This window comes from Petromyzon marinus, unplaced genomic scaffold, assembly GCF_048934315.1.
Source record: "Petromyzon marinus isolate PM22_M1 ecotype Great Lakes invasive population unplaced genomic scaffold, UKy_Petmar_22M1.pri1.0 PM_Scaffold_117, whole genome shotgun sequence".
NCBI lineage: Eukaryota > Metazoa > Chordata > Hyperoartia > Petromyzontiformes > Petromyzontidae > Petromyzon > Petromyzon marinus.
In genome coordinates this window covers 12,505-34,533 of record NW_027423077.1, presented here as the reverse complement: position 1 = coordinate 34,533, position 22,029 = coordinate 12,505, and the positions used below count along the sequence as shown (strand labels likewise).

Below are 22,029 nucleotides of genomic sequence, written 5' to 3'. Positions count from 1 at the left end.
AGCCATCCAAACATTTGGTAGCCTTCAGCAAATGACGATGAACACATCGTGGTTAATGCCGCTGTCTCTTCCCATATAAAGGCCCGGTTGGTGTGTCATGCCCAGTGAGTTTTTGTTTTGCTATTCATCTTCGTGTGTATTTGTGCATGTTTTGCAGTTATTTTTTGCTGTTTACACACCAGGAACACACCACTGTAGATATTGCATACAAGCAACCATGACACAATGTAGCAATTCAGGGTTTTTATTTCATTTACGAATAAATGATTTACTGTTTAACACGTAAGCTTTCGCGACTGACGTCATCCATAATACAGGTTTTTTTTGTTAGATCGCGTAAATATGTGTCAAAAAACCCGCCACCACCCGACACTGCCAATTAGTAATGTTTATAATGTAAACAGAACGTGCCAATTCGTTACTAGTAGAGCACACTGCTGTGTTGGTGAGCAAAGCCACATTTACAATCTGAGTACGACGTTTCGCCAGTAATAACGAGCTTCATCAGGTGACAGCCAGATTGGTGGAGAAATCCTCCTGTTTTGTTAAATAGAGGGGTAGATGTGATGACATCACTTGTGTGCCGTTCTTGCGCGAAGTGGGGGAGGGATGAATTAATGCATATAAATTACTGTGGGTATCCGTTGCCGTTTGAGTTATATATATATGGTAATCAATGTACATTATGCATGCGCATTATGCAAGGCCATTGTTATTGTACCTGCTGCTGATTGTGTATACTAAAATAGCCATACCAACGGTAATCACTATTGAAGCATGCTGACCTGCATTTAAACATTTTATTATTTGATGGTTGGCTTACAAAGCAGCAATTAGATACATTATTTAAATACATAAATTATATACATTAATTATATACATTCATTATATACATTAATTATATGCATTATTTATATGCATTATTTATATACATTATTTATATAGATTAATTATATACATTAATTATTTACATTAATTAATTCCCCCCCCACCACGGCACAAGAAGAACACACAAGTGTTGTCATCACATCTACTACCCCTCTAGTTAAGGAACGAAACAGGATTTCTCCACAAATCTGGCTGCAGCCTGAAGAAGCTCATTGTCATTACTGGCGAAACATCGTACACAGATTGTAAATGTTGTGGCTTTGCTCTCCAACAAAGCGGTGTACTGTACTAGTGACGAATTGGCATATTCTGTTTACGTGACAAACCTTACTCATTGCCTGTGTCGGGTGGTGGCGGGGTTAACGACACATTTGTACACTTACGCGATCTAACCTAGAAAACCTGTATTATGGGAGTTACTTGCATAAAACACATATTTACATAATGTACAGGTGTGAAGGGTGATCTTATTAAGCCTTCCAAAATTCTTCTGAGAGATGCCCGCTTGGCAAAGGAATCTCCCGATTAACAAAACAGTCCTGCAGGCAAACACAACACACACAAACACAACACACACAAACACAACACACACAAACAGGGATTAATGTGGATACTCGAGTCCGGGCAGCCCAGCAGCTCCACATGGGTTTTGAAGGGCCAACCAGTGGCAGCGTGCCAATAGAATGCCTCGCTCTGGTGTCTGGAGTGCTGTTAAGGTGAATATTTAATAAGTTATTTTAATGTAGCTGCTGTTTCTTGTGCAGGAAGCGATGCACGCCGGTCAGAGGCTTTTTCAGCCCAAAGCGCACTTTGTGGAGAAGTTCTAGACGCGTACTTGGTTGTGCTATTTGTATGTTTATTGAACAGTCCGACACACGCGTTAAGAGTTTCCTGGCAAATGTCCCGATCCACCATCGAGCTTTTCCCTCAACCCTTCCCTGCCTTTCCCCTTCAACCCTCCTGGCCAATCACCTTTCAACCCATCCTCCTGCTCCTCCCATTCAGGTGTGAGGTAGATGATCCCAATTACCTAACCCACCATCCCTGGTGTAATGCGGTAGGGAATGATGTCATTTGTGAGTTATACACAATCCTGGGGTAGGACTGCCGCACATGTCTGATGATGTACTAGAAACCCTGTGTGAAGGGGAGACCTGGTGATTCAGGCAATTGACTATTAACCGTCCCTTCGTGTGTACGCATGCCGGAATGAGAGGAGAATTACTAATTTATTTCTGGGAAGTGTTTCCCAACTTCCCGACACGTAAAAAATTACATTAAGTGACAAAGTGAATACGGGGCTAATTATGTGTTCGAGTGCAAAGCCAGCACCACTCAGATCTTGGGTTTGAATTGAGGTTTCAGCCATCTGTGATTAAACCGGAGTCTCAAGTGTAGCGAGTTTAAGGTATTATCCTGGGCACAGATTACTTCACGAAAAAATACCTTTGTTCAACTCAAATTTTCATCTAATTTGGATTTTCTAACTCTTAATATTTACGATTTCATTGACATGTACTTACAAATGCTTTGACAATAATTACACCCACACACATGGTACTAACTATGCCCCTAATGAATGTAACTTTGGCCGCATTGAGTGTTAACACTCTACTTCAGGATGGCCCTGTATTGGGATGTTTGGCGAATTCCGTAAAGGCAAGTTTGGCGATTGGGAAGAATCCAGAATACCCGGGGAAAAGCCACAACACATTCGGATAAAACACAGCTCTGCACAGTTACGTTCACTCCGCTGCTGTACTGACGTCTCCTGACCAGCTCGCAATGTGCCCACTAAGGATGGCGATTGCTGCGAGCATGGATAAAGGGAGCTACTGAGTGACTTCAGATATCATTATGTGATGTCACCTTCCGCGGCTGTTATGACTTAAGGTAATGCTACACACATTGCTGTGCGGGTTATGACAATGGCACTGGAATAAATGTGTGTGTGTCAAAGTTGTGTCGTCAAAGCCGGTACCTCGAGGAACAGCCTCAGTCTGACCACAGTTCCCATCTGCTGCGGGATGGATACTTTCTCGATTCTGCAGGACAAGAAGAGACGCAGCGAGTTTAGTTGTGCATCCATCGATTCTTACAAACTTCCGGCTCCAGTCCTTAACCGGTGACCATCACCAACCACAGCTTGAAGCTCGTTCAGAGACACACTGTAACGGGAGCCTGCTGTCGACAGCTGACTTCACAGTCACGTCGATCGCATCGCTACCGCCTCCCTGCCAATTGCTGTGGGTGGAAAACTGGGCTGGTCAAGAGTCTTCCAAGAGCCAAAGTTTACGATCCGCAGGGGAAAATTATGGCGGTGCAAGGACCTTTCTGTATGTACAAGTGCAATGTTACTTTGATATTAGCTGGTTACTTGACAAGGTGATTCAGTCTATTGCCACAACATAAAAACAGTAGAAAGCAAATCGACTTCAGGCGTCAATGCAAGGAACACGTGCAAATATAAATGGCTTCGTGAAGGTGAGATGGAGACGAGACTGCCACCGGGCGAGAGGTACCTTGGGATGTATTCTTTCCTTAACCCATCGAGCAGCTCCCAGAGCTGATCGCCGTATGCAATCGCCATTGCATTACCTGCCACCTGCTCACACACGCCAGGAGCATGTGAACAAGTCACAGGGCAGCCTCGTCTCTATCACAATGCTTGTGCGCTGTGTTCCCGTGTGTGTACCCGTGTGTTCCTGTGCACGCGCTGTGTGCTCATGCCCGTGTGCTCTCGTGCGTACCTCCAGAAAGCTGAAGAGCACCGTGGGGGTGACATTGGCCATGGGCTCCATATCCAGGACCTGCATGAGCCAGGTCCAGCCGTGACTCATGCCGTGGGGGTGGCTCTGCGATTCACGCACACGGCACGCGTGGGGTAGGGTGGCAGGTGTGGGAGAGATTCGTCAATTTAAAATCCCATTATCGTACTTGCGCTACACAGAGCCAGTGGCTTACGATTTAAGCAGATCGCATGCAAACAATGTTACACGTACACTAGCAGAGCGAACCAAACTGTACGTGACGGAGAGAGTGAGATCCGATTCTTGATGGAGATCGTGACCCCGGATTGGCGGTGCTACCTTGTTGCCACTGGAGGGGGGCACGGGCGCGGAGATGATGGCCGCGTACATGCGCGCCATGCCCGACATTCTCTGGAGAAACAAGTCTTCGTTCTCTACTCTCCCATCCTCGAAGCGGTAACCGAGGATCCTGCGGGTGATGGGGGGAGACACGGGCGTCAAGCACACGCCACACGCACGCACAGCTCTCACCGCTCACTCCTCACCCCCCAACTACCACCGCCCCCCAAGCCAGGTCCCTAGTGCCCTCACCTGAAAGTGTCCTCCTGGCTCTGCCCAGGCGTGGGACGAGGGAAGACGGGGCCCATGTAGGGGCACTTGCTGAGCAGGTGAGCAAGCAGGAGCTCCCCGAGGGCTGGGTGGCGGTGCCACAGTTCCACGGTGACAGCCGCGATGGGGAACACCGCCGCGTGGTTCCACCCCACCTCCTCCTCGCTCTGCTTCTGTAGTGGCAGAGACGCAGGGGGAGAGAGGGTGAGGTGAAGAAACCGGAACCGAAGACAACCAATTTGCTGTACTTATTTAGTTTGTCATAAATAACCTATCTCATTTAGCTTTCCCAATTAAACGGGCAATTATGAACTTCACAAACATTGCAAGAGGAGCCCCGCTGAAAAAAACCATTCTTGATGAGACGCATTGTGGCTTTCTGGTATAAGAAGCATCGATGAATGAACCGTGAGAATAAATGAACACACATTGAAGTGAACTGATCCTAGCAGCGAGCACACAGGCGAAGGTGAAATGCAGATGTCGGTGGATGATGGCGATGACGACGGTGGTGCCGTGGAGGTGCGTGCATGCGAGGTGCATTTGACTGCGAGGCAAGACGCGGGGGCTTTGCGAGGGGGCTTGTCGACGTACCACGAGCCTCTCAGCCACCCGGTGCAGGACGTAGAGCAGGCCCTGCGGGTGGTCCGACACGCTGGTGGAGCGCGTGCCCGACACGACGGCCGTGCCGCTCAACAGCAAGTCCAGCTTGCCGGTGATGACGCGCAGGTGAGAACCTGCGCACGAGGACACGTTGGGGGGGGCACGGGTAAAAACGGGGGGACGTGTATTATACAACAGCGCTGCACTACGGCAGTCGTGACACAGTGACTGCCGCGCAAGCTGCCCGATTGTGCGTTTACACCGCGGGAGCTGGGGCAGGCTGAGACTCGACGTTTCACGAGAGAGGGGAGGGGACGGCGCTCACCAGACGTGTTGGAGATCTGGTTGATGGGCATTGACGAGGCCTTGGCCAGCTCGAACTTCATGACCTTGGTCTGCCCATCGCGCACACACACACACAGGTACACTCACACTATTAAAACTAAACTATGACACTAAAACTATTTGTTTTTTATTTTACTAGGTAAGGCCCACTGAGCTATATAGCTCTTTTTCAGAAGAGACTCGGCTACAACTGCTAGCTCCACGAAGTGAAATATCGCATGGATATTTATAGCAGCCAAATACTCTAAAAACACGCGTTTCTAATTGTGGAGGGAAAAACTGGAGGACCTAGAGAAAAATCCACGCAACCATGAGGAGAATACGTACACTGCAAATATACAGTAGCTGTCAGAATCGGGCATTTGAACTCACGACCCCCCCCCCGCATACCTTGAGGTCCTGGTTGCCGTTGAGCTCCTTCAGTCTCTCCACCGTCTCCGCCAAGTGGCGCTGCAGCTCTTGGTGACGGCGCTGCGGGACGCTGCCCTCCGCCCAATCTCCACCCGCTGTGGCAATCAATGCAACACACAGCCCGTTAGAAGCAGGGACCCACACAACACACATTATAACCAGGGTTCCACACGCAGCCCGTTAGAACCAGGGACCCACACAACACACATTATAACCAGGGTTCCACAAACAGCCCGTTAGAATCAGGGACCCACACAACACACATTATAACCAGGGTTCCACACGCAGCCCGTTAGAACCAGGGACCCACACAACACACATTATAACCAGGGTTCCACACGCAGCCCGTTAGAACCAGGGACCCACACAACACACATTATAACCAGGGTTCCACAAACAGCCCGTTAGAATCAGGGACCCACACAACACACATTATAACCAGGGTTCCACACGCAGCCCGTTAGAACCAGGGACCCACACAACACACATTATAACCAGGGTTCCACACGCAGCCCGTTAGAACCAGGGACCCACACAACACACATTATAACCAGGGTTCCACATATGGGTCATAATTACCAGGGTCCCACACATAACCCCTTATAACCAAAGACTCACACACGGTCCATTATAACCGGGGATCCACACGCAACCCGTTATAACAGAGGAAACGACGCCTCACCTTGCTCCAGCGGCTCGCACTCGCGTGCCAGACGCGGTGCATCCTCGCCACCATCACCGCTGTTCTGCAGACAGCAAACCACACCAGACCACGCTGTATTTTATAAGGGTGTGCCGCCAAATGCATTCTCATAGCTGATGAATGTTCCGACTTAAGAAAAATCAAAGCACGCGTATCTGTTTCACAGTCTATAAAGAAATTAACATTTTAGTTCATCGGACTATGAGCTTGTGGGACCAATGTTTTCCATCAGGGAATCTCTGGGCCGGTGTTAATGATCTGAGTCTCGTCAGCAGGGTATGCCTGATTGTCGTGTAGATGGGTGTCAAGGTTGCGTGTTCGGGCTAAGCCGCACGTTTAAAACATCGTTACAAACGTACAGTCCGTATTCCCTGATATCCCCCTCCAATTAATCTAGCCTTTGCTGGGAATCCAACTGAGGTGGCTGGGTTCACAGCACAGCGTGCAAACTGCTGTGCCGAACTACCAAAGCAAGTGGCAAAACAAATGTTACATGACAATTGGTGACCAGGCTGAGACTATAAACTCGCTACACCAAGACTCTTACCGTGATTCCAGAGAAACGCTCCTCAGTGATGATCTCGAGGATAACATTCTCAGAGCTGAACAAAAACAAAACAACAAATGATCACAATAGTGTTCGCTAGTGTCATTCTGCGTACCCTTATGCTAGCTGGAACCAACACCAGTGTACACGAGCTCTAGCTGACACTCACACTCATATATGAGCCTGCACAAAGACTCACACGTACACTACCTCGCACGTACTCACTCACATCTACACTCCCTCACACCTACACTCCCTCAAACCTACACTCCCTCACACTTACACTCACTCACAGCTACACTACCTCACACCTACACTCCCTCACACGTATTCACTCACACCTACACTCCCTTACACCTACACTCCCTCACACCTACACTCCCTCACACCTACACTCCCTCACACTTACACTTGCTCACACTTACACTCCCTCACACCTACACTCCCTCACACCTACACTCCCTCACACGTATTCACTCACACCTACACTCCCTCACACCTACACTCCCTCACACCTACACTCCCTCACACTTACACTCCCTCACACTTACACTCCCTCATACCTACACTCCCTCACACCTACAGTAATTGTCTAACTGCCCGTCCAGACGACCGATGCTCCCTAACCAGACCACAGTGTCCACCGCTGCATCTCGCAGTCCCCTCCCTACCTGACTTCCGGCTCATTGTCGCGTCGCTCCGCCTCCTCCTCGCTGGGTCCCTTCTCCTCGACCAGGAGAAGGGGGTTGTCAGCGGAGGCGTGGGGGGGCTCGCCATCCCCATGGGGCAATGGTCGTCCAGTGATGTCAAGTGGGGAGAGCGGCACAATGACCCGGCCCTCTGCCGGCGCCTCCTGTCGAGGGAATCACGTTCATGGTTTACGCACCAGATACAGAGTGCACATGTGCAGTACAGTGGTAGGGGAACACAAGCTAAAGTGTGCACCAAGACGCGTAGAAAGTCACGTTTGAACCATCCAATTGGCCGTTCCGATAAACGGGATTGTGCAGGATACATCGCGAGAACTGATGGACGGGATTGGTAATTGAATGGCAGCCAAAAAGGAAAGAGTACGGCCACCGCAGAGATGGATCAATGAGTTCAGTTCCCGTGCAGGAGTCGGATACATTGTGGCATTGCGTGACTGTGATGGGTGGTGATGATGTGTGTCGGGCCGTTAATCGGGAGCGGATAGAAAATAGTTGGTGATGATACGATGACAGAGGAATCATTCAACAATTGTCACTTATATAATCATCAGCCATAGTTAATCTGATGTTGGATGAAGGCCTCCCCAATCTGTCACTCCCTCTCACAGTCCGAAAATTCAAAATAATCCTCTCACAGTCCGACAATGCAAAAGAGTCTAGCTGGCACCTGCACATAAACTTATTTATTAATTCCATCTCCGTGGTGGATGTGTTCTATGCTGGTTACCATGTGGCTGAATGCACGAGATTGTGTGTTCGTGTGGGACGGTGATGGTGATGATTATTACCTTTCCACATGAGGTGTCTGCACCACCTTCCTGCACCACCGGTGACGCCGTGGTGGGAGAGGATGCATCTGCGTGGTCATCAAGGCCATTCTTCACACGGTTATGCCTGCAGCGGTGTTTCTTACAATGCCTGCAATAAGTGATTCGATTTTAATATCAGCATTGAGTTCGTCCAAGCAATGGATCTCAATCTCATAAAACATCTGGCATTTCACCAAAGCCGTAGCCATGGAGTCAACATTGGGGGGGACCAAATCTTCCAGGGGGTCTGGGGGTCCCCCCCCCAGAAAAAAAAATCTAAATTTGAAAACGAATTTCCTGCCTAAAATATTAAAAAAATAAACTAACATACGGGATTATTTTGATTTAAAGCTTTCGTGACTGCAGTAATTCACATTCTTAGTTTTTTCGGTAAAGTCACGTTGAAGGGAAACAACAAAATAATAAAAAAAATATATAAAACAATAAATTGTATTATTTTGTTGTTTCCCTTCAACGTAACTTTACCGAAAAAACTAAGATAATACGGGATTTTTATTTATTTATTAACAAAAATGTCTGATAGTGTATATTGTATTATATTGCTGTTTTTTTCTTTTTTTTACCTTTTCTTGTTACATTCTATGTAATGGCAGAGATTAGTGATTTCTAAAGTACAACCATAACCACAATCATATAAACGGAAATCTATTTTAAAGCAATATAATGGGGTGGACATTTTGAGCATATTTGAATATTGGGGGGGATGCGTCCCCCCCCCCCACAATATTTATTATAATTACGGCCTTGTATGTCACCAGTATTGGGTCAAGCAAGCCCGACTTTGGTGATGAGACACTGTCCAGTAGACAGGACTTGCTTGCTCCAATGCTGATGAAAGTTTGGGTTCTCAGAGGCAGTATTTGTTGTCACTGTGAATGGGCGCGATCAGTGCTTGGATAGGCGACCACTAAATCACAACAGGTGCTAGAGACTGCGGGGCTACAATGTGATTGGTGGACTGTGCTGAACACATCGTTGTACTGCACTTACATACTCCACCATTGCTGTCCCCCGCCTTGACAACCTCGCACTGCCCAGAGTGGTGAAGTATGGTCAAATAACCCCCACGACCCATACGGTGTGGGGAGGTCCTCATCCAGCAGTAGAGTGACTTGAATAAGACGCGAGACCGTGGATAAGTTGTGGCTACGATTATAACAATGGTCACCAACCCCTCCCCCAGTGTTTACACTGCGGGGCTTTAGCGTCCGACTCACACGGAGCCCGGCGTGGGGCTTTAGCGTCCGACTCACACGGATCCCGGCGTGAGGCTTTAACGTCCGACTCACACGGAGCCCGGCGTGGGGCTTTAGCGTCCGACTCACACGGAGCCCGGCGTGGGGCTTTAGCGTCCGACTCACACGGAGCCCGGCGTGAGGCTTTAGCGTCCGACTCACCTCTTCTTGCTGGGACGCTCGCGCTTCGGAGTTCGGGAATAGCACGCTCCCATGGCGGGACCGTTCGTCCGCACGGGGACACGAGGAGCGAGTCGAGGCGATCGCCCTTTGGGTACCGACGAAGATCGCCGACGAGGAGGATCAAGATTGAGGAGGAGGATCAAGATTGAGGAGGAGGATCAAGATTGAGGAGGAGGAGGATCAAGATTGAGGAGGAGGATCAAGATTGAGGAGGAGGAGATTCGAGCGGACGTAGGAGCGCTGCTGCTTTCCACCTGCCCAGCTCCACGTCGAGTGAGGTCACGCCCACAGGCCACGCCCCGCGCCTCCCATTAGCCACGCCCCGCGCCGCCCACAGTCCACGCCCCGCGCCGCCCACAGGCCACGCCCCGCACCGCCCACAGGCCACGCCCCGCGCCGCCCACAGGCCTCGCCGCGCGCCGCCCACAGGCCACGCCCCGCGCCGCCCACGTGACCACCACACGATTCATCGATTCTCAACGAATCGAGGCCTCATCGCACCCTGATCCACTCAGGTTCGCAGCGCTATTTGGTTGAATTCCCAACTGCGGCTGTCCTATCGATGAGGGTTCGCCATGAGACGTCCCCTGTTTATTTTTCAATTGTTTTGTTTGTAAACGGAGACAGAATGACACATGATTAATAATCGACTCACGTTAACACTAACCGAGAGACATCGATTGCAACTATATGAATCGAATCGCGATCGTGGTGAAGATTGGGGCCAACGGCTCGCGAAAATGTTTTATCTCACCTGACATTGATGCCGATGGAGCGAGCAACAGTGGGCACGCGAGATCGATAGAAGATAAAATACGAAGTAGAGAGAGTGAACGGGGGAGGGGGGGGTTGGAGAGAAATCGATTACCAATTCGAATCGCGACCGTTCATCGCGACGACCCCAGGTGAATGGCCTCGTCGTGTGAGCAGTTTGCAGGCGAACGTGGGGGCCCAGCTGCTGCTGCTGCTGCCCGCATGGCTGGGGGGGGTTGGCGGCGCTGCTGCTGCTGCCCGCATGGCTGGGGGGGGTTGGCGGCGCTGCTGCTGCTGCTGCCCGCATGGCTAGGGGGGGGGGGTTGGCGGCGCTGCTCTGTGGCCCGGCGTGGATCAGCGCCCAGCCGCTGCTGCTGCTGCTCTGCCGCTCCGAGTGTGGGGAGCCGCCTCTTCGTACGCAAGGCCTCAGGCTCGCCACTCGCTTCACGTTCGGGCATCGTTCGTAAACGACTACAATCTGATCTTTTCAAGTTTAACGAAACGGAGTAGGCTTTCGCGACCAATATTGTCCATAGTAGAGGACTGTGGATTGGATCGCGTGAATAGAAATCTGTCGTTAAGCCCGCCACCACCCGACATCCAATTAGTAAGGTTTGTCACGTAAACAAAACACACCAAATAGCGTGTTGGAGAGTAAACCCACAACATATTCTTGGTTTCGATATAAAGCTTTCGTGACTGCAAGGATTCATCTTCTTTGGTTCTTTCGGTAAAGTCACGTAGAATGAGAATAAAATAATAAATTGATAAAATAACAATATTCTCACGACGTTTCGGCCACAACACAAGCGGCCTTCATCAGGTGAAGGGACGAGACTGTCTGGAGGACAGCGCTGGAGTGAGAAAGCCACGCTGAGATCACGACCTTTTAAGCTGTGTGAGAAGAAACAAAGCGCCTTGACAAAGGAATTAGCATAAAAATTAGCATTGAAATGGCTGAGTGATTAGCTTGTGACTGGTCACAGAAAAGGCTATGTTAAAGTTAAAGCATACACATCCGCAAAGGCACCCCTTGACAAAGGAATTAACATAGAGTTTAGCATTGAAATAGTTAAGTTAAAGCATACACATCCGCAAAGGCACCCCTTGACAAAGGAATTAGCATAGAATTTAGCATTGAAATAGCTAAGTTAAAGTATACACATCCACAAAGGCACTCCTTGACAAAGGAATTAGCATAGAATTTAGCATTGAAATAGCTGAGTGATTAGCTTGTAACTGGTCACAGAAATAGCTATGTTAAAGTCAGAGCATATACATTCACCGAGGCACCTAGTACAAATCAAACAGGAGAATTTAGCATTGAAATAACTAGGCGAATTTAGCTTTGAAATAACTGAGTGATTAGCTTGTGACTGATCACAGAAATGGCTATGTTGAAGTTAAGGCCTACACATCTGAGCTATTCACAGTAACTGGGTATACAATACAATATATAATGAATACTATATAGTGAACCAATAAAAAATACTAAAATATAAATTACCTCAATGTTATCAATAAACTCTATATTCTCCAATCAGCTAAGCTACCAACAATAAGTCGTCATATATCACAATGCTATATGGCGAAAAATGGGGGACAATTTCAACCGAGAAGATGGATTCTGGCTTAGTAACCATTGGAAAGATGTTTTAAACCATTTCCGTTCTTAATTAATTGTATTTTACGATTACCTTCAGACCGCAGCTTTTTCGCTGGCATTGACTCTTAATACCTCTCGCACCACGGTTAATGGTATAGTTTACAACATGGAGTATAATAGCGCCTCGCAGCTGTCTCTCTCCCTCCTCTGTTCCGACCATGGATGAACTCGTCCATCTGAACGGGGCCCGTAGCTATCCGTGGTGCTAAAGTTGAGGGTAAGAATCCACCCATTTTTTCGCCATATAGCATTGTGATATATAACAACTTATTGTTGGTAGCTTAGCTGATTGGAGAATATAGAGTTTATTGATAACATTGAGGTAATTTATATTTTAGTATTTTTTATTGGTTCACTATATAGTATTCATTATATATTGTATTGTATACCCAGTTACTGTGAATAGCTCAGATGTGTAGGCCTTAACTTCAAAATAGCCATTTCTGTGACCAGTCACAAGCTAATCACTCAGTTATTTCAATGCTAAATTCGCCTAGTTATTTCAATGCTAAATTCTCCTGTTTGATTTGTACTAGGTGCCTCGGTGAATGTATATGCTCTGACTTTAACATAGCTATTTCTGTGACCAGTTACAAGCTAATCACTCAGCTATTTCAATGCTAAATTCTATGCTAATTCCTTTGTCAAGGAGTGCCTTTGCGGATGTGTATACTTTAACTTAGCTATTGCAATGCTAAATCCTATGCTAATTCCTTTGTCAAGGGGTGCCTTTGCGGATGTGTATGCTTTAACTTTAACATAACCTTTTCTGTGACCAGTCACAAGCTAATCACTCAGCCATTTCAATGCTAAATTATATGCTAATTCCTTTGTCAAGGCGCTTTGTTTCTTCTCACACAGCTTAAAGGTCGTGATCTCAGCGTGGCTTTCTCACTCCAGCGCTGTCCTCCAGACAGTCTCGTCCCCTTCATCTGATGAAGGCCGCTTGTGTTGTGGCCGAAACGTCGTGAGAATATTGTGTTATTTTATTTTATCAATTTATTATTTTATTCTCATTCTACGTGACTTTACCGAAAGAACCAAAGAAGATATTCTTGGTTATTTCGGTAAAGTCACGTAGAAGGGAAATAATAAAATAAAACAATAACATTCTCACGACGTTTCGATTGCAACACAAGCAATCATCATCAGGTGTGAAAACCACAGCAAGAATTTATTTTTGAAAAAAGTGGCGTTTTTGTCTTAACGTTAGCACCACGGACAGCGACTAGCGGTTGTTGAGGCGGACGAGTCCATCTATGCTCGGAGCGGAGGAGGGGGGAGAGAAGGAGAATGGAATGAGGTCTGAAAGTCGGTCGAGTTAATCAATTGGCATTGTGCAGAGCAATTACTGCCCCCTTACTGCGGAAACTTGGCAGGACCCTCCAAAGGAAGGAAGATATAGTGAGGCTTTCCACGGTAAACACGTGTAGGAATAATATAATACAAATATATATATTTTTTAAAGGCAAAGTGATTTCCGGCTCGAATGAGAGTTACAGAGGTACTCATCTGTGGTTTGCAGCTGAGAACCAGCGGTGGAAATTCCACATTCCTATGGTGGGGGGGGGGGGGTCTGTCCATAAGGCAACGACTTGTTTTCGCTACCCAAGATAGGATTGCATGGTACAATAATATAGGATTATTGTGGACCAGGGATACCTTGTGTTGTAGTGGTAGTGCCTTATACCAATAGTCCCTACTTGCAAGCCAGCCTAGCAGCATTTAGAAAATGAATCCCAGGGTATAAGTCGCTGGGGAGTCGAGTCCGTAATGTCTGTCCTAAGCCGCTCTGCTGGCTCTCTTCTCCATGTCCCTCCCCCACGCGCACTCCTAGGATCCCTCCAGTTCCTCCTGCTCCTCCTCCTCCCGTTCGTTGGGGCGGTGCTGCTCGCTGTGCGGTTCGCACGCGGAACGTGGCACAGAGAGAGGTCCCACGCACGGGGAGGTGAGCGGTGGCGTACTCGCCACGACTCCCCACAACTCACCACCACTCCCCACAACTCACCACCACTCCCCACAACTCACCACCACTCCCCACAACTCACCACAACTCACCACCACACCCTGCACCGCTCACCATCGCCACCACACCCTGCACCGCTCACCACCACACCCTGCACCACTCACCACCACCACTCCCTGCACCGCTCACCACCACTACACCCTGCACCACTCACCGCTAGAGCTGCGATATCTGATTATATGTTTTATTTGAGTGATTGATTTCCCTACCGATTACCGGTTCCATTACTCAACCAATCGGATAACAGATTCTCAGGAGTAGTTTTGTCATGTCCGATCCCGAGGGTCGTTCGCCGTCACAAATGTGCACTGCTCGCTGAAAATATTTCCAAATGGATGCTTCACGTCTCGACACGCCACCCAATGCATAACCTGAACAGCACAATTCTGGTTATATTTGGCACAATATTTGTTGCATATCAGACATTGAAATCACACGCGGCAACAAATAATTATGCCACAGTTAAATAGACACGAAAACTAAATAATTAAACTGATTCTCTTATCCCCTGCCAGGTGGCATCAGATTACCGGTGACGGAATCGCAGCTCGTCCGCACTTCGACATCAACGCCATCACCGCCATCATCGTCATCACTGTCACCTCCGCCGTCGTCGCCGGCACCGCTACCCCTGGGCAATCACAAGGTCGAAAATTATGTGCGATTTGCACACTTTCATCCAACAAGTTCCACTGCTTGAGCCTAGACGTCAAAAGCTTGGTATTGGGCTTGGTGAGACCAAGATATCTGATCAAGTCGTTGAGGTCTTTTTGGTTGGGGTAGTATGGGTTTCTCTCCTCAGCTCCACCTCTGAAATTGTCATCTGGATCTACAACGTCTTCTTCGCTCTCTGACTTGCTGCTCTCTCTCCGGATGAGTGGGTACGGGTAGCTCATGGCATTGTGGCACCGGGGCGATGGATGAAGGAAAGTGATAGCAGGTGCATTCTTGACAGTCATACGTTTGAAAGGGTCCACCATGCAGAAGTAGCAGTTGCTTCAGTGGTCAGTGGGTTCTTGCCAAATTCTTGGGATAGCGAACTTTATGGCTCTCTTTTCCCCTCTGTACCATCTTACAAAAATATATATATTTCACCCATGACTGTAAGATTCTCGCAACATTTTTCATATGTTATATTTTTTCAACAACATTGAAAATTGTAAAACATTTTCAAATGTAAAACTTTTACAATTCTTTTTTTTTTACAAATTTCATAACATAAAATTACGAGCAACAATTGTCCATCTTACCGTGCAGAGTTTTTTTTTAATTGCTCGCAGGTGAAATAAGGTGCCCAGGGTTTGTCTTGATCCTCGACAGGCATGTCGAAATATGGCTTGTAGTCCTCACACATCTTAGCAGATGCTTCCACAGAGTGCTTTTTCGCTCTTGTCTTGATAAATTGGCCACAGACAGAGCAAAATGCGTCTGCCGGATGCTTGCAGCCGCTTGATGCCATCTCGGAAAAATGCAGATATGTATGCACTTAGGCAGCTGGAACTAAAATGAACTGGTGGGCTTAAGGCCCCTGTATTTATACTACTATTTATATTACTGGAAAGTTCTAGAATGTTCTAGAAGTTACTCCAAGTTTACTCAGCACTGAATCTTTCTGGAATGTTCTGGAAAATATGTAAATTACAAAATATCACTGTCCTGGTCACAAAAGCAAAGTTTGTGGATAATGATTTCCATCTTCTCTACTTTTGAGGCATACGCAATTAGGAAATAACACTTACTACCCAGGAACAAAAAACATTGTTACACAGTGCATTATCAGTGCTGTAGTGACTACATTATCAGTGGTGTAGTAACTACATTATCAGTGGTGTAGTGACTACATTATCAGTGACGTAGTAACTACATTATCAGTGACGTAGTAACTACATTATCAGTGGTGTAGTGACTACATTATCAGTGACGTAGTAACTACATTATCAGTGGTGTAGTGACTACATTATCAGTGCTGTAGTGACTACATTATCAGTGGTGTAGTAACTACATTATCAGTGACGTAGTAACTACATTATCAGTGACGTAATAACTTCATTATCAGTGGTGTAGTGACTACATTATCAATGGTGTAGTGACTACATTATCAGTGGTGTAGTAACTACATTATCAGTGACGTAGTAACTACATTATCAGTGACGTAATAACTTCATTATCAATGGTGTAGTGACTACATTATCAGTGGTGTAGTAACTACATTATCAGTGACGTAGTAACTACATTATCAGTGGTGTAGTAACTACATTATCAGTGACGTAGTAACTACATTATCAGTGGTGTAGTGACTACATTATCAGTGACGTAGTGACTACATTATCAATGGCATAGTAACTACATTATCAGTGGTGTAGTAACTACATTATCAGTGACGTAGTAACTATATTATCAGTGACGTTGTAACTACATTATCAGTGGCATAGTGACTACATTATCAGTGGTGTAGTAACTACATTATCAGTGGTGTAGTGACTACATTATCAGTGACGTAGTAACTACATTATCAGTGACGTAGTAACCACATTATCAGTGACGTAGTAACTACATTATCAGTGACGTAGTGACTACATTATCAGTGACGTAGTGACTACATTATCAGTGACGTAGTGACTACATTATCAGTGACGTAGTAACTACATTATCAGTGGTGTAGTGACTACATTATCAGTGACGTAGTAACTACATTATCAGTGACGTAGTAACCACATTATCAGTGACGTAGTGACTACATTATCAGCTCAGGGGGTGCGGCAAGGTGAGGCCCCAATATTTGATTTGTCTCGCACGGTCGCACCCCAGAGGCTATGAGACATCGCGGCTCCTCTTGCCCTAATCACATCATCCGTACGCTCACGGTCGCAAACATTTAATGCTGTAGGAGGCGCTCCATCTTCACAAAATGCAGCCACCACAGCTCCGTAGTCCTAGTTACCTCTTTGTAACATCACGTTACTGCTCTTAACTGAATTTAAATAAAACGTGGAACGTAAATGGACTCATTTTCATTTTTAAAAAAATTACGTGAACTGCGTTGTCAATAACTTTTTTGTTGTTCTTTGATGCCGTTGTTGAAATCAAATACCATGGTGGTTGTCAGGGGGGGGGGGGCAGCTCGTAGCTTTGGCCACCAACGGGGGGAGGGGGTGCACCTCGTGCCTCCGCGCTTGCTGCCACGGTTGCTAGGAGATGTTAACTACCTCGCCTGGTAGGCAGGATGCCGTGGGTTCGATCCCCACCTTGAACCCTGCTGTATATTTGTAGTTTGCGGCGTCTCTCTCCCCGCGGTCGTGTGGATTTGTTCGTCTCCGGCTTCTCCAGCTTTCCCCCTCCACGTTTTAGAATCAACATCGTGGGGTTTAGAGAATTATTTGTGCTGCAATACATTGACGTGCGATGATATCAGCAGCCACTTCGTCAAGCCATCTGCTTTGTGAGAGCCAGGGCGCTTATCTGGTATACAATAACACTGAAAAAATAATTCTAGATTTGAAGCTTTCGTGACTGCAAGGATCCATACTCTTTGGTTCTATTCGGTAAAGTCACGTAAAAAAAATCAACAAAAAATAATAATCAAAATAATAAATAAAAAATGCCGCGACGTGTCGGCCAGCAAGTGCGGTCGACACTTGCTCCCCCCCTGTACATCGTTCATCATGCTAAGTCCTCCAATTAAATGCTATTTTTTATGCTAATTCCTTTGTCAAGGCGCTCTGCTCCCTCTCACACTGCTTAAAGGTCGCGGTCTGAGCTTGGCTCTGTTTCACTCCAGCGCTGTCCTCTAGACAGTCTGCTCCCTTCACCTGATGAAGGCCACTTGTGTTGTGGCCGAAACGTCGTGAATTTTTTTGTTGTTGTTTTTTTACGTGACTTTACCGAATAGAACCAAAGAGTACTGAAAAAATTATTTAGTTTTGCTACTGGTCGGTCTATGCAAAGCCTACGGCACTCACATTCCCGGCCGGCAATGCCGCCCCTCCGGCTGGCTGACGTCTCATCATCTCCTCCTTCCTACTAGAACCCCACACACGCGCGAAGCATTGTAATTTTTACGCAAACATTAAACACCACCCCCGCCCACCCCCGCGCCCTGGCCTTCGCAACACTGATTCACAAGTAATGATCTCACGTCATGTCCCGCTATTCAAGAACCGGGCAGGAGGAGGATTTATCCACAGCTCTGTGGCTGTCCGCCTGATGATGCTGAGTTGTAATTACAGGCGGAACGTCACGGGGCTCATATTGTAAATGCTGCAGTGGGTTTACTCTCCAACACACAACCGCTGTGTGCTGTACTGGTAACGAATTGGCCACGTTTTGTTTACGTGACACACCTTACTAATTGGCTGTGTCGGGTGGTGGTGGGTTTAACGACACATTTATATTCACACGATGTAACCCAACAAAATCTACAGAGACTCCTCTACTTAGGAACTAGTTGGGTTCCATATGTCTGTTCGTATGTCGATTCGTTCGTAAGTCCAACTTTACTCCTGTCGATTCCAAACATGTTGTATGGCGTGTACACTTAACCCGGGAATGGCATTAAAAGTTATATAATCTCATTTAGATGTAGATGCCACTGGTTTTTCACGTTCTGCAGATGTAGATGCCACTAGTTCTTAATGTTCTACAGATGTAGATGCCACTGGTTCTTCACGTTCTGCAAATGTAGATGCCGCTAGTTCTTCATGTTCTACAGATGTAGATGCCACTGGTTTTTCATCTTCTGCAGATGTAGATGCCACTGGTTCTACAGATGTAGATGCCACTGGTTCTTCATGTTCTGTGGATGTAGATGCCACTGGTTCTTAATGTTCGGTTCTTCATGTTCTGTAGATGTCACTACCGCCATCTATTGCATGGCGGTTGAACTCACGACTCTCGGTCCGAACAGGCAACTGGACACACGGACAGGTTTGTTCATATCTCTGAAAGTTCGTAATTCACATATATTCGTAAGTAGAGGAGTCCGTGTGTTATGGATAATATTCAACCACGCAATATCTCTCTATCCAATCCACTCGATCCACGCCCGACCGCCTTTGTCTCCCCCAGTAGTGATGCTGACACAACGCACCATGTCAATGGACGCACTTGAGGCCGAGTCGACCTAGGGGAGGCCCAGGATGGGTTCAGATAATCATTGCCGATGTTGGTCGTGAGCGGGAGTCGAACATCAGGTCGCCAGGGTTCGTGGCGCAGTGCGGAGCTAACCGCTACCACTAACCGCTCCCTATTTTGCCACTCACCCACCCACCCACTCACCCGCTCAAGCACTCACCCACCCACTCGCCTGCACACTTACCCACTCGCTCACCCGCACACTCACCCACTCGCCCGCACACTCACCCACCCACTCACTCACTCGCCCACACACTCGACCACACACTCGCCCACAGACTCGCCCACTCGCCCACCCACTCGCCCACCCAACTCACCCACACACTCACCCACTCGCCCACCCACTCACCCGCTCAAGCACTCACCCACCCACCCACTCGCCCGCACACTCACCCACTCGCTCACCCGCACACTCACCCACTCGCCCGCACACTCACCCACTCGCCCGCCCAACTCAACCACACACTTGCCCACTCGCCCACCCACTCACCCACTTCCCCGCACACTCACCCACCCACTCACTCACTCGCCCACCCACTCGACCACACACTCGCCCACAGACTCGCCCACTCGCCCACCCAACTCACCCACACACTCACCCACTCGCCCGCAGACTCACCCACTCGCCCACCCACTCGCCCGCCCGACTCACCCACTCGATCGCATACTCACCCACTTACCTGCACACTCACCCACCCACTCGCCCGCCCAACTCGCCCACACACTTGCCCGCAGACTCACCCACTCGCCCACCCACTCGCCTGCACACTCGCCCGCCCACTCGCTCGCTCGCTCGCTCACTCGCTCGCTCACTCGCTCACCCGTCCGCTCACCCGCCCGATCACCCGCTCACCCACTCGTCCACCCATTGACCCACCCACTCGCCCACCCATTGACCCACCCACTCGCCCACCCACTCGCCCATCCACTCGCCCACCCACTCGCCCACCAACTCGGCCCCCCACTCGGCCCCCCACTCGCCCACCCACTCGGCCAACCACTCAGCCACTCACTCGCCCACTCACTCACCCACTCACCCACCCATTGACCCACCCACTCGCCCACCCATTGACCCACCCACTCGCCTACCCATTGACCCACCCACTCGCCCACACACTCACCCACCCACTCACTCACTCGCCCACACACTCGACCACACACTCGCCCACAGACTCGCCCACTCGCCCACCCACTCGCCCACCCAACTCACCCACACACTCACCCACTCGCCCACCCACTCACCCGCTCAAGCACTCACCCACCCACCCACTCGCCCGCACACTCACCCACTCGCTCACCCGCACACTCACCCACTCGCCCGCACACTCACCCACTCGCCCGCCCAACTCAACCACACACTTGCCCACTCGCCCACCCACTCACCCACTTCCCCGCACACTCACCCACCCACTCACTCACTCGCCCACCCACTCGACCACACACTCGCCCACAGACTCGCCCACTCGCCCACCCAACTCACCCACACACTCACCCACTCGCCCGCAGACTCACCCACTCGCCCACCCACTCGCCCGCCCGACTCACCCACTCGATCGCATACTCACCCACTTACCTGCACACTCACCCACCCACTCGCCCGCCCAACTCGCCCACACACTTGCCCGCAGACTCACCCACTCGCCCACCCACTCGCCTGCACACTCGCCCGCCCACTCGCTCGCTCGCTCGCTCACTCGCTCGCTCACTCGCTCACCCGTCCGCTCACCCGCCCGATCACCCGCTCACCCACTCGTCCACCCATTGACCCACCCACTCGCCCACCCATTGACCCACCCACTCGCCCACCCACTCGCCCATCCACTCGCCCACCCACTCGCCCACCAACTCGGCCCCCCACTCGGCCCCCCACTCGCCCACCCACTCGGCCAACCACTCAGCCACTCACTCGCCCACTCACTCACCCACTCACCCACCCATTGACCCACCCACTCGCCCACCCATTGACCCACCCACTCGCCTACCCATTGACCCACCCACTCGCCCACACACTCACCCACCCACTCGCCCACCCATTGACCCACCCACCCACTCACCCAATCGCCCACCCGCTCGCCCACTCGCCCACTCGTTCACCCACCCGCTCACCCACTCGGCCACCCGCTCGCCCACTCGGCCACCCGCTCACCCACTCGCCCACCCATTGACCCACCCACTCGCCCACCCATTCACCCACCCACTCACTTGCCCACTCACCCGCCCACCATCACCGGTGAAAGTAACCGAGGCCACCACCCAAGGTCGTCAATCATCCCCACCTCCTCTTTTAGTTCCTTGCATTGCTCCATTGTTCCCGTCATCATCAACAGCACCTGGTCTCGCTGCGATATGTACAAATACACGGGACGTGTGTGTGGTGCACAAGTCTACACCTCGCTCCTTCACAGCATCACCCCCCCCCCTTCCTTCCCCCCGCCCCCCAAGAGCCCAGCGATAGACAATGAGAATAATCTATGGATTGTTAGACGCACTCAATAACCCCCCCCCTGCCCCCCGTCACGCTACGTTAAAACAAACGTTTGGGAGTGCGTCTTATGCTCCGGTAGCTGTGTACGGTGTTAACTTAATTTACACAGGGAAGACACCCGGAGTGGCGTCTTACTTTCCGGATCGTGTCTTATA

General features: G+C 49.2%; 1 protein-coding gene and 1 long non-coding RNA gene across 3 annotated transcripts; one reads left to right on the top strand and one right to left on the bottom strand.

Moving 5' to 3' along the window:
- Nucleotides 1-228: 228 nt before the first annotated feature.
- LOC142922600 (mRNA export factor GLE1-like) lies at nucleotides 229-10,063 on the bottom strand. Of its 2 annotated transcripts, XM_076063418.1 has the most exons (14): nucleotides 9,794-10,053; nucleotides 8,355-8,484; nucleotides 7,528-7,709; nucleotides 6,857-6,911; nucleotides 6,289-6,352; nucleotides 5,586-5,701; nucleotides 5,176-5,245; nucleotides 4,842-4,984; nucleotides 4,230-4,420; nucleotides 3,978-4,107; nucleotides 3,639-3,743; nucleotides 3,411-3,493; nucleotides 2,870-2,933; nucleotides 229-1,427 (listed from the first exon to the last, which is right to left on the bottom strand). In XM_076063418.1, the coding sequence occupies exons 1-14, from the start codon at nucleotides 9,844-9,846 to the stop codon at nucleotides 1,359-1,361; spliced, it is 1,455 nt and encodes a 484-aa protein (XP_075919533.1). In that variant the 5' UTR covers nucleotides 9,847-10,053; the 3' UTR covers nucleotides 229-1,358. The 2 variants fall into 2 exon arrangements, with proteins under 2 accessions (XP_075919533.1, XP_075919534.1); XM_076063419.1 differs by lacking the exon at nucleotides 3,411-3,493 and having other exon boundaries at nucleotides 9,794-10,063.
- A 259-nt stretch (nucleotides 10,064-10,322) lies between these two features.
- On the top strand, nucleotides 10,323-17,259 carry LOC142922599 (uncharacterized). The gene is made up of 3 exons (XR_012940186.1): nucleotides 10,323-10,719; nucleotides 14,071-14,181; nucleotides 14,775-17,259. It is a non-coding gene; the product is annotated as an uncharacterized LOC142922599 (long non-coding RNA).
- Nucleotides 17,260-22,029: the final 4,770 nt, after the last annotated feature.

Coding starts and splice junctions, on each gene's coding strand:
- LOC142922600 (XM_076063418.1), bottom strand. CDS start 9,846: ATGGGAGCGTGCTATTCCCGAACTCCGAAGCGCGAGCGTCCCAGCAAG. Junction 8,485..9,793: donor GAGCGTCCCAGCAAGAAGAG/GTGAGTCGGACG, acceptor CACTTATTGCAG/GCATTGTAAGAAACACCGCT. Junction 6,353..6,856: donor AGCGTTTCTCTGGAATCACG/GTAAGAGTCTTG, acceptor TGCTGTCTGCAG/AACAGCGGTGATGGTGGCGA.